Below are 17,735 nucleotides of genomic sequence, written 5' to 3'. Positions count from 1 at the left end.
AACCTCAGGCCCAATAACCAGGAATTCATCCTGATGCACACCAACACTGCAGAAAAATCTTGGTCTTTTAAACAATTTCCAACCCAATAATTTTTAAAAAGATGCAAGCAACAGCCCCAAGTTGAATCCTTTAAAGCATACATAGAACCAAAGCATTGTTATTGAAGGAAGAAAGGGAAAGAAGGGATAAACACTCAGTCTGGAAAGATTTATACCAAACTATTTATTACAGTCATTAACTCAAAACAATGTACCACCATACCCAGCTAATTTTCTTATTTTGACAAAAATTTTAAACATCATAGATCAACTGTAACTTTTCCAATTGGCTTATTAAGATTTCTTTCCAGTGGGGCACGGTGGCTCACGCCTGTAATCCCAGCACTTTGGGAGGCCAAGGCGGGAGGATCATGATGTCAGGAGATCGAGACCATCCTGGCTAACATGGTGAAACCCCTTCTCTACTAAAAAATACAAAAAATTAGCTGGGCGTGGTGGCGGACATCTGTAGTATCAGCTACTCGGGAGGCTGAGGCAGGAGAATGGCGTGAACCTGGGAGGCAGAGGTTGCAGGAGGTTGCAGTGAGCCGAGATCGTGCCACTGCACTCCAGCCAGGGCGACAGAATGACACTGTGTCTCAAAAAAAAAAAAAAAAAAAAAAAAAAAAAGAAGATTTCTTTCCATGGTTTCAGCTTGCATTCCTGCAGGGCATAGACCTGCACTACCAAGAAAAGCAGGGACTGCCCTTATTTATTTCTTTAAACTATGGCTCTTACATCCCATTAAGGTAATTTATTTCACTAAATCCCTGGATACTATTTAAAATTTCTGTCAAAACATTAACTCTTTTACTGTCAGTTATAAATTTATGGGAAAGTGAAAACACAAAAATCAATATTTAGTATACTATAACTTAAAACATTAGAAAAATTGAAAATTAACTTGGCCAGGCACACTGGCTCACATCTGTAATTCCAGCACTTTGAAAGGTTGAGGTGGGAAGATCACATAAAACTAAGAGTTCTACACCAGCCTGGACAATATAGCAAGACTCTGTATCTACAAAAAATAAAAATAAAAAAATTAGCTGGGCATAGTGGTACACATCTGTAGTCCCTGCTACTCAGAAGGCTGAGGTGGGAGGAACGCTTGAGCTCAGGAGTTCAAGACTACAGTGAGTTATGACTGTACCACTGTACTCCAGCCTGGACAACAGAAAAAGACCCTATCTCTTAAAAAAAAAAAGCAAAGAAAATTAACTTATCAAGAGTAGTTTGAACAGAGTTTGTTCTCTTATCAGTGTTTAACTCATTATACTGAGGAAGTATCTTTTGTATTCCTCAGTAAATTATCAAGCTCCTTTCTAAGTCTGGATCAGCTTCCAACATTTTATCCTTTGCATTTTCAATGTTCTCAACTATCTCCTAAAGTTCCTTTAATGAATGTGAGGTCTTCTGCCGGCAGAACTTCCTCTGAGACAGCTTCATTTTCTTCAACAAAATCACTTTCATCATTTATGCTGGTTGAAAATCTCACCTTTACCAAGCTCCTCCAGCTATAAATTCAGAGTCTCTTAAAAACTTGTAATGTCAATAGTTCCACAGCCAGCTATTTCTGTATAACTTCATTTATATTCTACCTGATTTTCATTACATGTTATCACTTTTCATTTCTTTGCTGTACTTTCAGTTTGTTGGGCAAATGCCTCTTTCAATTATTCATTTCTGTAAAATGTCACATGTGTTTCTTGCTGGGAGACAAAGAGGCAACACAACTACATGCTTTGTTGTCTGTGCATAAACTGAGTAACAGATGCACAGTGACCAATCGCTGACAGATTTTGAAAGAAGTGACATGATTGGTCATGGATCATGATACATGTCTGTAATTTATATAGTTATTTGTAGAATGAAGAGCTAGCAGTCAAGTTTGTACATTATCCAAGTACACAATTAATATACCATGGTAAATGAAATTTGAACCATATTGTTAGGGGATTGGTGTTACTTAACTAAACTGTAGTAATTGAAATTCATGTGTACAAAAGCCATGCAAAGCAAGAACTGCCTGCCCATAAATCCTCTTATGTATAAAGCATAACATTAACAAATCAAAAATTTACAATGGAATCCTCAAAATTGCCCCTACACTGCCAAATAGCATAAACATGAAAGCACGGATCAAGTCAATTATAGATGTCCTACAGATACAATTAGTTCTTGACTTTAATATATTTCATTATCATACCACCTCACTTTTTAACAGAGCATGCTAATACCTGTTAACCATCTTTCTTAAATGTAATTTGGACTTTAATATATCAAGAAAGGAAGAGAGATCTGAAGCTCTCATATGATGGCACTGCCTGCTGGAAAACAGTATTGTTTTAGTTGTGTCATAGCCTTATTACAGTAGTTTATTTATGCAATTATGCAAATGTATTCAATTTTGACCTTATTATATAAAATTAAGTGGAAAATAAGATCAGCAATGGTGATGAGAAATAGTATTAATAAGAAAAATCGGTTTTATGAATTTGATTCCACTGAAACAAAAGCAAAACTCCTTAGCATCAGATAGTCACTAGAATTAAGCAAGTTTCTCTGTGAATGTGGAAAAACAAATGAGATCTAGAGAGTGCAACACAAATTGCAAACCTATTTTACTAAAGATGGTATATACAACTAAAACCCTGGAAAAATAAAAAATTAAAATTAAAAAATTAAAAATAATTAAGGAACTATATTATATCCTTAGTTCTCTGGCAATAGAATCCTCATAACTTATTAATCAATTGTTTATGTTTTGTTTTACAGCTGAACACTGGTGAATGCTCTTATATTTAATAATATTTATTAGAAGTTCTAGGCTTCTAAACTGAATAAAGGTTTTCTATTGGTAGTAAGAGAATTTGAAAAACAGATGAAAGTATGCTCACAACATTTAGGCTGTGAAAGGACAAAAAATCATTCTTTAGTATCCCTCTTTGTAGGAGGTCAAAATAGGCTTGTATATCATCTTCTTTTGTCTTCAAAATGACTAATACCTCATTCTCATAGTAGAAATACCTTGAAATTAGATACAGGGAAATTAAAACAAAGAAAAGATAAAATTAAAACCTAAGTTTCTTGATTTTTGATACTTCAATAATGTACCTTTTTGTTTAACATTTTTAGACAGGAAATTCTAAGTTAATATTAACAGCAAATAGAATATTAGACTTGGTATTTAACATATTATTTAATATATATATTTAATATAGTATAACCACTGCTTGTCCATTTTTCCAAAATTGAAGTAAACAAGTATTTTACCTACCCCAACAATCCGCTTCATAGCATCCAATTTAGCAGAGTCTTTGTTGCTCTCTAACATTTGCTTTAGATCTTCATTCCTATTACAAAAGAGAAGGAAAAAAATCCATACTTTGATTTTTATAATAGGTAGCTTAAAATACATCATTTTCATAAGAATTAGAAATAATATCATGGGCAATGTTAAGTAACTGCAGCAAGAAGGTCGCCATCTGCAGGCCAGGGAGAGAGGCCTCATCAGAAACCAAACCGGCCAACACCTTAATCTTGTACTCCCAGGCACTAATTGTGAGAAAATTAATTTCTGCTGATTAAGCCACCCAGTCTGTGGCATTTTGTTATGGCAGCCCTAGCAAACTAATACAAGCATTAAATATTACAAACTGTCATTGCAAGAAAAAAAAAAAAGTAAAAGCTAAGCACATTTTTTTCAAAAGGAATAAAGGCAATGAAATTTATTATGAAAAAAAAAATGAGCCTTACTTTCCAAACAGCTGATAAAATTAAATGCAATGGTGACCACTAGTGAAGACAAAATGCAATTAAATAATTAAAACACCTACTTCTTCCTAATCAAAAATACAGCTTGAAAATATTTAAACAGTAGAGGCAGTTATAAAAACTGTCTCGGAGAACATACGACTATTAACATACTATAAATGTTCACCTTAAGGAATTTAGGATCCCTGCATAAAACTTTTCAGGCTCTTTCACATTTCACAGGTAACAGAAAAGGGAGAGAAATTAACCATATATGTGACTGTATTTTGTTCTTTTGCTTTTTGCTGTATTTTCCTATTTACTTAATGACTATGTATACTTTTATAATGAAAATCCTAAACCCTAAAAGAAACCTTTAAAAAAATTTTACTGAAGTTAGGTAAGAAAAAAAAAGGAATTAGATAGGAACTAAATAGAAAGGAAATGTGGTCACACACATACATGACAAAAAACGAAGAAAATAATTTTCTCCTGCTTGTTCCCCTTTTCTGTTCCCCAAAAGTGTCCCATTATTCTCCTCTACCAGTTTTATCTGGAGAGAGAAGTGACCAATGAAGAGGAATGAAGTGTCAATTTTTAGAACAGCCCAACCTCTAATTCCAGGCATAGTCTTACTCATAAACTAATGGAAACTTGGTTTGCTCATCTAAAGCCCAAATTCCCAGAGTGCCCAGAACAAGCACCTGCTCTCTGGAACTAAAAACAAGAAAACGGAATCTCAATATTAAAGCTAAAGGTTTTGCTCTTCATGTTTAACAGAAAAGCTAGTCTTCAACAACAAATACTGCATTAACACAGGCAGAGAAACTAATAACTCTGAGGTTCAGAGAAGAGACAAGAAAAATCCTAGGCACTGTTTCAGCCTGATGTAATGTTGAACTTCTCACATATGTCGTAAGGATCTATTTAAAATTCTGATATAAATTACATGTTTCTTCCTAAATTCCTCTTTGCCTGTCACCAGAACAGTAAAGATTTAGAAAAGTTAATACCGTAACACCTACTTTACCTTCAAAATATATTAACTTTTATTAAGTTCTTTTAGGTCTACCTTCTTCATTACGTAGATTCAAATATGACCGGTTAACATGTATTACTGCATAAATCTTAGATACCAATTGTTTTGCTAAATATCAATATTTGAGTCAAAATAATGCTGAATTAGCAATATTTTCCTCAACTCTTTGCTGCAAACCAATAGTTGTTTCAAATATATACATTTTTAATTTACCTGTGTCTTCACTTACCTAGTTACCTGTGGCTTTCTAGCTTTGAGTATTAGGATACCAACTTTATTTTTACATAAGTGACATCTTGTGGTGTTAAATGGTATAACTTTTCCTTTCATGTTCAAAATAGGCCAGTTTTAAGTTTCAAAGGACAGAGAATATATAACTGAAGGGTTAAGGCAAATCTTACTATTACCAGGAAAGTCATTCTTATTTTAGCCCCAGAATGAACTAGTAACTATAACTGAAAAATAAAGTTTACCGGTTATATATAAGAACTAGGGAAGTGTTAGGGTTTTTATGTAGTGTAAATTACCTCTCTTTTTAATAAATCTATAATCCATAACTCATTAAAACCTTCTACTCTTTCTAAAGACAACATAAATTAAGGGGAAAATTAAGACTATGTAGTACTGTACACTATATCAGTGCTACTCAAAGTATCATCTGAGAAAGTCTGGTCCAAGAATCATTACCAATTCACAAATTTGTGTTACTAAACCATGAGGAGATAGGTACCAAAATTCAGAATAAGCACATTGAGAAACGTGATGGAACAATTTGACAATGTAATTTTATGTTTATTGAATCTAATTTAAAAAGTGGGGGGCTTGTATTTTATTTTGTGTGCCTTTTTCATTTTATTTTTCTTTAATTTTATTATGTTTTTGTTTGTCGCCCAGGCTGGAGTGCAGTAGTGTGATCTTGACTCACGCAACCTCTGCCTCCTGGATTCAAGTGATTCTCCTACCTCAGCCTCCTGAGTAGCTGGGATTACAGGTGTGCATCACCACAGCCGGCTAATTGTGTATTTTAAGTAGAGATGGCGTTTCATCATGTTGGCCAGGATTATCTCGAACTCCTGACCTCAGATCATCTGCCAACCTCAGCCTCCCAAAGTGCTATGATTACAGGCACGAGCCACCATGCCTGGTCCATTTTATTTTTCTAGTAATTTATTTTTTATTGTATTTTGTAGAAGTATCCATCTATATTGGACTGGAAATTTTAAAAAGAAAAAAGAAAGAACCTTTACCATTTGAGAGCCCCACACTACAAAGTTACCTTCTTTTTCCTCAAAATTATGGTACACAAAATTTGTGTACCATAGAAAGCAACACCTAAAACTTACATCCAGGAATGATGGACTGGAAAACTGATAAGGAATAGCAATTTCCAATCAGAGATACATACCCAAAAAAGGATGTATAAAAGGTTGGACCTTTATGGAGTCCTGCCAAAAATTTCCAAAACACAGGTACCTCTTTAAGCATAGAGAACCACTCCAATAAAAGATGCTACTATCAAAGTGGTGCACTGCAAATATGAATGGATGTGCAGGAAAAAACGCTGGAAACAGAGTCAGAACTTACCATTTCCCAGTGCTATGTAGCCAAAGGGAGTGGCCCTCATAATGTTTTTGTGCAAAACATTAAGGCTTAGGAACATTTCCAGTTCACTTAGGATCTAAGCTGGAGAGTGCTCAGAACTTTGGCTCTTTCTGTTGACATCTGACACACATGACCACTACTCTTCCATCTTGAAATTCCCTCCTCCTTTAGATTCTGTAGCTCTATTCTCATCTGGTTCTCCATTCGCATTTGTGACACAGCAATGAACAAAAATGACAGAAAAACCCTTGCCCCCACGGGGATTTCATTCTATTAAGTAAAAGAAACAGCAAACATAATAAGTAAGAAATTTTAAAATCATGAGGTAATACAGCAGGAAAACTTTTGGCACAAAGCATCCACTTAATAAATGCAACAGTGAATAGAAACAAAAAACTCCATTGCTAGTGTCTTTACCTCCTCACTCATCTATTAACTTTCTAGGCTGGGCACAGTAGCTCACGCCTGTAATCCCAGCACTTTGAGGGGCTGAGGTGGGAGGATCACCTGAGGTTGGGAGTTTGAGACCAGCCTGACCAACATGGAGAAACCCCATCTCTACTAAAAATACAAAATTAGCCAGACATGGTGGCACATGCCTGTAATCCCAGCTATTTGGGAGGCTGAGGCAGGAGAACTGCTTGAACCCGGGAGGCGGAGGTTGCAGTGAGCTGAGATGGTGCCATTGCACTCCAGCCTGGGCAACAAGACTGAAACTGCATCTCAAAAAACGAAAAACAAACTTTCTAAAAGTCAGAATCATATATTATCCAAATAAATATGAATATTCCTCCTATACTGTTCACAAGATTAAAAAGAAAAAAGCCTACAGACACTTCCTCAACTCTTGGTAATCTCATTTACCCTTAATTTAAAATGTCTGTCATACAGGGTAACAAATAACCTCTTAATTTAAAAATCCAAGGTAAAATCTCATGAATAGTTTCAGATTATTCCTCTGTACTTGTGAGGACTAAACTGACCGTTTTTCTCTCTTGCCCAAATTCCTAAGAGGCATGAGGAGTCATGCCCTACAAACCATAAATTCTCATCAGATGGGTTTTAATTTAACCCCATATAATGTGGTTTACTTTCCAACCTGACTCTAGCATAACGTCACATGACATATAAAGAAGGCAATCAAAATATTTTACTCCAAAATATGCTTCTTTGCCATATTTTTGAACCAGCCCTGCAAAGCAGCCTTTTGTGGAAAAAAATCTGCATCTGTAAAGAATCTCTATTAACACAGTTTCCCCTTCCAGGCTCTAACAATTCTAAAGAGATTAACTGGGAGTCCAGCACCTTTTAAAGATCTGAATAAGAAACACTTGCCATCTACTGTCTCTAAGGGCAGCCACCTAAGAGACTTCCTAAGAACCTTGGTCTCTACAGTCCTTTATCCTAACCCAGCCACACCTTTCTCTTGATCCCAGGTTTTTCGATAAGAGCTTAACTCTTTCAACTAATTGCCAATCAGACAATCTTTAAATCCACCTATAACCTGTAAGCCCCCTGCTTCAAGCTGTCATGCCTTTCCCAACTGAGCCAATGTATACCTCACATGTACTAACCGATGTCATATGTCTCCTTAAAACATATAAAATCAAGCTGTAACCCAACCACCTTGGGCACATGTTCTCAGGATCTCTTGAGGTCATGGTTACTCATATTTGGCTCAGAATAAACCTCTTCAATTATTTTACAAAGTTTGGCTCTTTCTGTTGACATCTGATACATATGACCACTACTCTTCCATCTTGAAATTCCCTCCTCCTTTAGTTTCTGAAGCTCTATTCTCATCTGGTTCTCCATTCGCATTTGCGACACAGCAATGAACAAAAATGACAGGAAAAACCCTTGCCCTCATAGGGATTTCATTCTATTAAGTAAAAGAAACAAGAAACATAATACATAAGACATTTTTAAATCATGGGGTGACATAGGGGAAAAAAATACAGAGCAAGAGGATACAGAAAGGAAAGAAGGAGGCAATTTTAATAGAATGGTTTGAGTAAAGTGACATCTGAACAAAGATTTTCAAATAAGAGAGTTAGTTATGCAGATATCATGGGGAGCAAAGTGGGGCAGGGAGGATAAGCACTCAGGTGAAAGAATACAAGCAGGTCAAATAACTCTAAAGGTTTTTGGTGTTAACTCTGAATAAATAAAGAACTGCAGGTTTTGAACAGAGGAGAGTCATGATCTATTGTTTAACAGGATCATTCTGGCTGCTACATTCAGAATATCAACTGTAGGAACTTCCATATCTGTCCATGACACTGTAGCTTATAAAAAACTAAACCTGACACAGAAAATAACTATAAAAGCTGAAATACATACATATATACACACATATATGTGTGTATATGTGTGCATATACGTATACACACATACAAGTACTCTTAAGGGGCCATGATCCTTGAAAGAAGAGAAGCACAAAAAGTGAGCTCCTAGGCCAGGACAAGTGGCTCACACCTATTAATATAATCCCAGCAGTTTGGGAGGCCAAGGCTAGTGGATAGCTTGAGCTCAGGAGTTTGAGACCAGCCTGGGCAACATGGTGAAATCCCATGTCTACTAAAAATACAAAAAGGAGCCAGGTGTGGTGGCATGCGCCTATAATCCCAGCGCTCAGAAGACACAGTGGGAGAATCTTGAGCACAAGAGGGTGAGGCTGCAATGAACCGTGATGATGCCACTGCTCTGCGGCCTGGGTGACAGAGTAAGACCCTGTCTCTCTCAAGGGAAAAAAATTTTTAAAAAAGAGCTCCTCATTCACACCAGCTTTTTCCCCCAGTACATTTCCCAAATTGCCATGTGGGAGAATAGAACTCAAGGAGAAGTCATAGTCTTAATAACTTGAGAAGACAAATGTTGAAGTCCAGGGCTGCCAGAGTGACTGACACTTGAAGGACAAAATTACAGAGGAGGGAACCAGAGATAAGGTACACAAAAATCTGTGTGCAAAATGCTGGCTACAATTCTTAAGGCAAGATTCCAGGAAACACAGCAAAAAACAGCAGCTGGGAGGTGAAATACCTAAGCAGAGATTTCAGCAACCACACATTATTGGGAAGAGAAGCTAGAAATCAAGTCTGTCCTCAGAAGACAGGATTTGGTGAGTGCCCTGGACTTTGGACTTTCCATTAAGATTACTGAAGGGCCACAAAGAGTGCTAAGGAAGATGCCCGAGGAGCGTAAGAAGTTCCATAAACAAGACCTTAACAAGTCTAAAACTGAGCTTTGACAAGATCAGAATGATCTGCTTACATTCTATTTGCTCGGCTGGAAAAAAAAACAAAAACAAAAACCCAGCCTTGTATGGAAGAAGCTATCACCCAAAGCTTCAACAATCATTTTTATCCTAAATACTTAGCATCTGATCAAAACTTACAAGACATACTAAAAACAGGAAGAAATTACCCCCACCCAAAAAAGAAAAAAAAAAAAACAGGAGCCGATCCATGAGTGACTCAGATACCAGTTATCACACAGGGATTTTAAAATAATTACAACTAATAGGGTCAGGAAAATGTAGAAAAGACAGACAAAACAGATGAAACAATACAGAAATCAACAAGAAGTAGAATCCATACAAAACAATCAAATGGACATTCAGAACTGGAAAATACAGTATCTGAAATTAAGAACTCATTAGATAGGTATAATGGCAAACTGGAAATAGGAGAAAAAAAGGATTATTGAACTTCAAGGCAGGTCAAGAGAAAATATACAAATTGAAGCACAGAGAAATAAAAGAATGGAAAAAATAGAAGAGCATCAGAGGCATATGAGATAAAGTTAAAATTTCTAACATACCTCTAATTAGAGTCCCAAAGAGAAAAGAGAGAGTATGAAACAAAAGCAGTATTTCAAGAGATAATGGTTAAGAATTGTTCTGAACCTATGAAAGACATAAACCCACATATTTAAAAATCTTAGAAAAAAAGGACAAACATAAAACTACACCAGGTACAGCATAGTCAAACTGCTGAAAACAAGAAACAATGAGAAAAATCTTAAAAGCATCCAGAGGCTGAGCAAGGTGGATCATGCCTATAATTGAGCACTTTGTGAGGCCAAGGCAAGAGGATTGCTTAAGGCCAGGAGTTCAAGACCAGCCTGTGCACAACATAGTGAGACCCAGTCTCTATAAAAAATATATTTTTTAAAAAATTAGCTGGGCATGATGGTGTGCACCTATAGTCCTAGCTACTCAGAAGGCTGAGGCAGGAGGATTGTTTGAGCCCAGGAGTTCAAGGCTGCAGTGAGCTATGATTACACCACTGCACTCAGCCTGGGTGAGACCCTATCTCTTTTTTCTTTTCTTTTTTTTTTTTTAAGCATCCAGAAAATTACCTTGAGACAGGAGTCAACAAACATAAAGGGCCAGACAGTAAATATTTTAAGTTTTACCAGTCATATACCATCTCTGATGTAACTACTCAATTCTGCTATTGTACAATGAAAGCATCTATAGGTAATATATAAACAAATGGACATGGTTGTATTCTAATTAAACTTTATGTACATAAACAGATAGGTGGTTTGTTGGCCCCTACCTTAAAAGGAATAACATTTCAACAGACATTATAAAGGCCAAAAGATATCAGAATGACATATTTAAAGGGCTGGAAGAGAAAAGAATGCCCACATAGAATTCTATACCCAGGATATTAAAAATATCCTTTATTTCACTAAAGGTGAAATGAAGTGGTTTTCAAACAAATAAAAGCTGAAGATCTGCTGCCTGGATATAGGGTATCATTTCAAAACGAAAATAATTTTACATTTATATGCAATTTATATGGATTCTAAATTTGCAATTTCCATATATAAAGCAAATGCTGACAGACTAATGGAAGAAAAACACACATTCATAATCATGATTGGCAATTTTTTTTTTTTTTTTTTTGAGACAGAGTCTTGCTCTGTCACCAGGCTGGAGTGCAGTGGCGCAATCTCAGCTCACTGCAACCTCTGCCTCCCGAGTTCAAGCAATTCCCCTGCCTCAGCCTCCCAAGTACCTGGGATTACAGGCACGCGCCACCACGCCCAGCTAATTTTTTGTATTTTAGTAGAGACAGGTTTCACCATGTTGGCCAAGATGGTCTCAATCTCCTGACCTCGTGATCCACCTGCCTCGGCCTCCCAAAGTGATGGGATAACAGGCCTGAGCCACCATGCCTGGCCATGGTTGGCACTTTTAACACACCTCTCAGTAATTAGCCGAACAAGCAGACGAAAAATTCAATAAAGGTGTACAAAATTTGAACAACACAATTAAACAACTTAAACTTACAAGCATGGAATAGTATATCCAACAACTGCAGAATAAACATTCTTTTCAATTGTACATAGGACATTTACCAAAACAGACTATATGCTGGATAAGGTTTCAGGAAATTTGAAAGGTATAAGAATCAGAGTATGCGGAATCTAAATAGAAACCAATAATTAAAAAAATAAAAACTAAAAAGAGCTCACATATTGGTTTGTTTTTTTTTTGTTTTTTTTTTTTTGAGACAGGGTCTCACTCTACTGCCCAGGCTGGAGTGGAGAGGTATGATCACAGCTCACTGCAGCCTCAAACTCCTAAGCTCACGAGATCCTCCCACCTCAGCCTCCCAAGTAGCTGGGACTACAGGGATGTGCTACCTTGCCTCCCAAGTAGCTGGGACTACAGGGATGTGCTACCTTATTTTTTGTAGAGATAGGGTCTCCCTATGTTGTCCAGGCTGATCTTGAACTTCTGAACTCAAGCAATCCTCCCACCTCAGCCTCCCAAAATGCTGGGATTGCAAGTGTGTGAGTCATCATGCCAGCCTGCAGCATACTTTGTGAATTGACAAAGTCCAAAATTTCATAACTTGTGGGATGCAGCTAAAGCAATATTTAGAAGCAAATTTAGGCAGGGGGAGGTGACTCATGCCTGTAAGCCCAGTATTTTGGGAGACCAAGGTAGGAGGATTGCTTCAGCTCAGCAGTTCAAGACCAGCCTAGGCAACATAACAAGACACTACTTCCACCAAAAAATCAAAAAATTAGTTGGGCTTGGTGGCACACACCTATAGTCCTAGTTACTCAAGAGGCTGAGGTGGGAGGATTGCTTGAGTCCAGGAGTTCAAGACCAGCCTGGGCAACACAGCAAGACCCTTTAACACAAAAAAATCAAAAAATTAGTCAGGCATGGTGGCATGTGCCTTTAATGCCAGCTACTCAGGAGGCTGAGGTAGGAGGCCCACTTGAGTCTGGGAAGCTGAGGCAGCAGTGAGCCAAGATCATACCATTTCACTTCAACACGAGTGACAGAGCAAAACCCTGTCCCTGAGGAAAAAAAAAAAAGAAGCAAATTTATATTTCTAATTGCAATACAAAATCAGAAAGATTAAAAATCAATGATCTAAGTTTCTATCTCAGAAAGGTAGGAAAAAAAACAGTAAATTGAACTCAAAGTACAAGTAACAAAATAATAAAGATACAAGAAGAATTTAATAAGAAACTAACATGTTTTGCATTTATAGTATATTATTAACTTATTTAGCTACCTGGTATTATTTTCTGAAGCTTATATCTTATTTTAACATCACAAAGCCTCTATGAAACAAAACTACAATAGAGAAAAATCGACAAAACTAAAAGCTGATGTCTATTTCAAATAGGTTGTCATGAAGACTTAATAAAATCATAAAGCACTTATCACTGGGCCTAGCACATTTATTTATCCAACACCCATTATATGCCAGAAGCTGCTCTAAATATTGGAGTCCCTGATATTGTAGGACTTCAATTTTAACAAACAAGGAATTAGTGGAAGGGAGTTTAAGGGGAATGACAGGAAAAAAGGAGAAAGGAGGGAGGGAAAGAGGGAGAGAGGGAGGCAGAGAAGGAAGAAAACGGAGGAAGAAAAACATAAAGAAAGATCAGGTAAGTAGTACACAATTAAAATAAGGAATGCAATAAAGTAAGACTGGATGATCACAAAAGACCTCCATGGATAAGTGATCTGAGGTCTCAAAGTACAAGGAGACAACCAAAGAAATTATACAACATAACAGGGCAAGAACAAACGTGGCTATAAAGAACCCAAAAGAAGATCTATGAAGGGCCTCTAAACGTAGGCTGAAGCAGATTACATTCCTTACCAATCCATAACAGATACATAATAAACATTAGTTGAAAAAACAAATGAAAGCAGGCTATATACTAAACTTGTTTCTTAGAAAGATACAGAAAAACTCTTTCACTGTAAAGTCTCAAAAGGATCCATGATCCCAATAAAAGTTAAAAGCCAAGCATATATCTTCCATGTCTTCATATCATTCACATGCGGATTAAAAGCCATGATGTCATACATACATCACAGGACATCTTCATATTTGCCATGACCTTTATCAATGCCCTCAGCTACTTGGTCTCTTGGTAGGCAGCAGGAAGTATGTTTTACCTTTGCTCAGGAGATTAGGAATGTCTTCTAGAATGTGACTCTTCAGTAATATATTTGTCAATGTTTCCTTTTATTGCTTCTGAGACTCCCCTAATCTTAATCTTCTATACGAAGTGGCGTTTTTGGTTTACAGCGCTTTTAAACAGTGAAAAGGAACTTTCTGCCTGTTACAAATTTTATGCCTCAACATATATAAACTCAACTATGTCAGTGGCTCTATGAGATTTCCTGTAAAACTTTTTTCCTACAAATAGATAAATTCACACAGGTATGCAAAAACTTATGTTGAAATATTGTTTATGTGTGATGAAAAGTGAAATCAATCAAATGCCCCTCCAAAAGGGGACTAATTAATTATGAGGAACTATGTATTACACAGAGGTTTAAAACAGGGGTCCCCAACCCCCAGGCCACAGACCATTACCCATCTGAGGCCTGTTAGAAACCAGGATGTCACATAGCAGACAAGTGGCAGATGAGGAGTATTACTGCCTGAGCTCCGCCTCCGGTCAGATTAGCAATGGCATTAGATTCTCACAGGAGTGCAAACCCTCTTGTAAACTGTGCATGCGAGGGATTCTAGGTTGCAAGCTCCTTATGAGAATCTAATGCCTGATCTAAGATGGAACAGTCTCATCCCCAAACCAACCCCCACTCCTTTCCGTGGAAAAACTGTTTTCCACGAAACAGGTCCCTGGGGACTGCTGGTTTGGGGATTGCTTGTTTAAAAGATTAAAATAGTATTATATGTTGATACGAAAGATCTTTAAAATATACCAGGTGAAAAGCAAGATACATAGAGAATAGTATACATAGGATCATTTAATTTTTAAAAAAATTTTCTGAAAGGACACATAAGAACTTGTTCTTTGTAGTTACATATGAATGGGAGGTATGGGATATGGGATTGGAAGTTATATCCTTTCCACATCATTGACTAATTTACCACTAACATGTCTTGCGTTTAACATATTATTAACTTACTGAGCTCCATGGTAGTGGTATTATTTTCTGAAGTTTATAACACTGTCTTATTTTAGTATCACAAAGTCTCCATGAAGTGTGTGTAGCTATTATTGTTCCCACTTAATAGATAAGTAAACCAAGGCTCAGAATATATAAAGGTAACATAAGTACAAGATTACACAACATGTGAGAAATTCTAAAATCACATGCCTTTTATGTATATCGTCATAAAACCAGGGAATGGCAAAGCAAGGAATTAAATTTCAATCTTGTTTTAAAATTCAATATTCTTCCCATTCACCATACTGCACTGTCAATTTCTGCTATAAAGCTGACTATATTAAGAATATATTTCAATGGCTGGTCACTGTGGCTCATGCCTGCAATCCCAAGACTTTGGGATGCAGAGGCAGGAGGATTGCTTAAGCCCAGGAGTTCAAGAACAGCCTGGGCAACATAGGGAGACCTCATCTCTACAGAAGAAAAACATGTATTTTTAAATATATATTATATAAAATTTATATATATTACATATATTTAAGTCCTATATACATGTATATATAGGTATATATATGACTTATATATATATAGGACTTAAATATATATATATATTAGCCAGGCATGGTGGTATACACCTGTGGGCCCAGCTACTCAGGAGGCTGAAGTGGGAGGATCAGCCTAGGAGGTTGAGGCTGCAGTGAGCCGAGATCGTGCCACTGCACTCCAGCCTGGGTGACAGGGTGAGACTCTGTCTCAGAAAAAAAAAAAAAAAGAATATATTTCAAGAACTATAAAGTAACACTTATAAAAGGTATAAAATCCATAACCTGGAGTGTCATCCCCCTTCCTACTTAACCTATAATCACAACAATAATTTTTCTTTTAAACTCAAAATTTTTATGAAAAGAAAACTGATCACTAGAACCATAGTAAACACTGATCCTAATTATTCTCAATGGTAGTCTAAAACATCTGTGATACACTTCTGTATAAGTCAAAATAAATTTTATTTTCACTGACATTACTTTGACTGTATTTGGTTAACATTATCTCATGTAGATTCATCAGCTCAAAATTAATTAGTATTACAGAATAGTGTATTCCGTCCAAACAATTCATCTTTGTTGGCTCACATGGCTCACTGCTATTGGCATGCCACGGTAATAATAGGCATGGTGCCACAGTAACAGATGGGCATACACACAAACATGCCAAAGAATCCGTTTGTGCATCAAGTTTGAATATTAGTATTAGATTTTCCTCCAAGAAATTCATAAACTATTGTAGAGGAAATATAACTTTTCTACAACTGTGTTAATAAGATATGCCAACTCAAAGCTAGATTAATTTTTAAATTCTTTAAAAAACAACAACAACAACAACTTTCCAGGGCCACAGAAGGCAAGTTTTCCACCTGATGAGTTTGGATCAGCATTCTGTATAGGGAATTCAGGAAACCAATATGCAATCTCTACCCTAGATAAGCTTTGTCCCTGAAGCACTTGGAAATCTCAGTAAAAAAAAATTAGTTTTTAAAAAGTCACAGGGCAGTATTACAGATGAAACAGTTCTAGATATCTGTAGCACGACAATGTGAATATACTTAACACTACTGAAACTGTACACTCAAAAATAGTTAAGATAGTAAATTTAATGTTATGTGTTTTTTACCACAATGTTTTTTAAGTCACATGGTCCCACCAAGTTTCCTGATGAAGGCTACGTAGAACCAGAAACAGAAAAAAAAGTCCTACAAATTCGTACTTGACAGGAATAGAATCTAAAAGTGCAAATCACTTAGGTTTCATGTGATTATTTTAAAGTGTGCTATCACTGAAAAACAATTATCGGCCAGGCACACTGGCTCGTGCCTGTAATCCTAGCATTTTGGGAGGCCAAGGCAGGTGGAGCACCTGAGGTCGGGAGCTCGAGACCAGCCTGACCAACAAGGCAAAACCCTATCTCTACTAAAAATACAAAATTAGCCGGGCATGGTGGTACATGCCTGTAATCCCAGCTACTCGGGAAGCTGAGGCAAGAGAATTGCTTGAACCCAGGAGGTGGAGGTTGCAGTGGACCAAGATCGTGCCACTGCACTCCAGCCTGGGCAATAAGACCAAAACTCTGTCTCAAAAAAAAAAAAAAAAAAAAAAAAAATCTATTGTTAATTATCCCATTATAATTTATTTTTAAAACACTAACTTATTTCCATGTGTTGTTTTACATTTTTGAAACATAAACTTATCCTATTGACCAAACTATACTGAAACTTACATAGTTTTGCTACATGAATGAAAAACAGTTTTACAATACTAAGAATGCTAAGAAAAAAATCATTTGCAGTCACTATCATCCAAAATTATTTAAGTAATATACAAAATATCAAAATAGATGGGACCCTGTGTGTATGTGTGTGTATATGTGCTTACACAAACACAAAAAAAACCCTGCCTTTCAGGCACTTAACCACATATTCTCTTTAAAAATAAAAAATAAAAAAAAGCTACTGACCTTGAGCAAACCAATCTGTTTTTAAGGTTGATATTGTCAAATAGGCAGAAGCTATTCATAAGAACTACATGTTTCTAACTTTATTTAATTTCTTATAATTAACATTATAGAAATGTTAACAGCATTTCTATAATATGTAATGTTAAATATGAGTTGCCTATTTTGATACTATTAAAGTATTTGTAAAATTCGTATTGTCCCTAAAGGTGGTAAGCTCAAATATTCAGAAGGGTGTCCTAGACTTCTGGATTTTAGGGACCAGGTAAAATTTCAACAAATATTCTAGCTAATAACACAGGGTTGCCCACTTTTACTTTGCCAGATAAAAGTACAGTTATGCACAACATAACAACACTTCAGTCAATGACAGAC

General features: G+C 36.4%; 1 protein-coding gene across 4 annotated transcripts in view; it reads right to left on the bottom strand.

Annotated features, from left to right (window-relative positions):
• Positions 1-17,735, bottom strand: part of AP3B1 (adaptor related protein complex 3 subunit beta 1) — a 294,984-nt gene that overhangs the window by 260,168 nt on the left and 17,081 nt on the right. For all 4 annotated transcript variants that reach the window (XM_050795644.1, XM_050795645.1, XM_050795646.1 and 1 more), the window contains exon 2: positions 3,320-3,395. In XM_050795644.1, coding sequence (XP_050651601.1) covers positions 3,320-3,395 — 76 coding nt within the window. The remainder of the gene's footprint in view (positions 1-3,319; positions 3,396-17,735) is intronic.

This window comes from Macaca thibetana, chromosome 6 (genome assembly GCF_024542745.1).
Source record: "Macaca thibetana thibetana isolate TM-01 chromosome 6, ASM2454274v1, whole genome shotgun sequence".
Classification (NCBI taxonomy): domain Eukaryota; kingdom Metazoa; phylum Chordata; class Mammalia; order Primates; family Cercopithecidae; genus Macaca; species Macaca thibetana.
The sequence above is the reverse complement of the archived record's forward strand: the minus strand, read 5'-3'. Positions and strand labels throughout refer to the sequence as shown.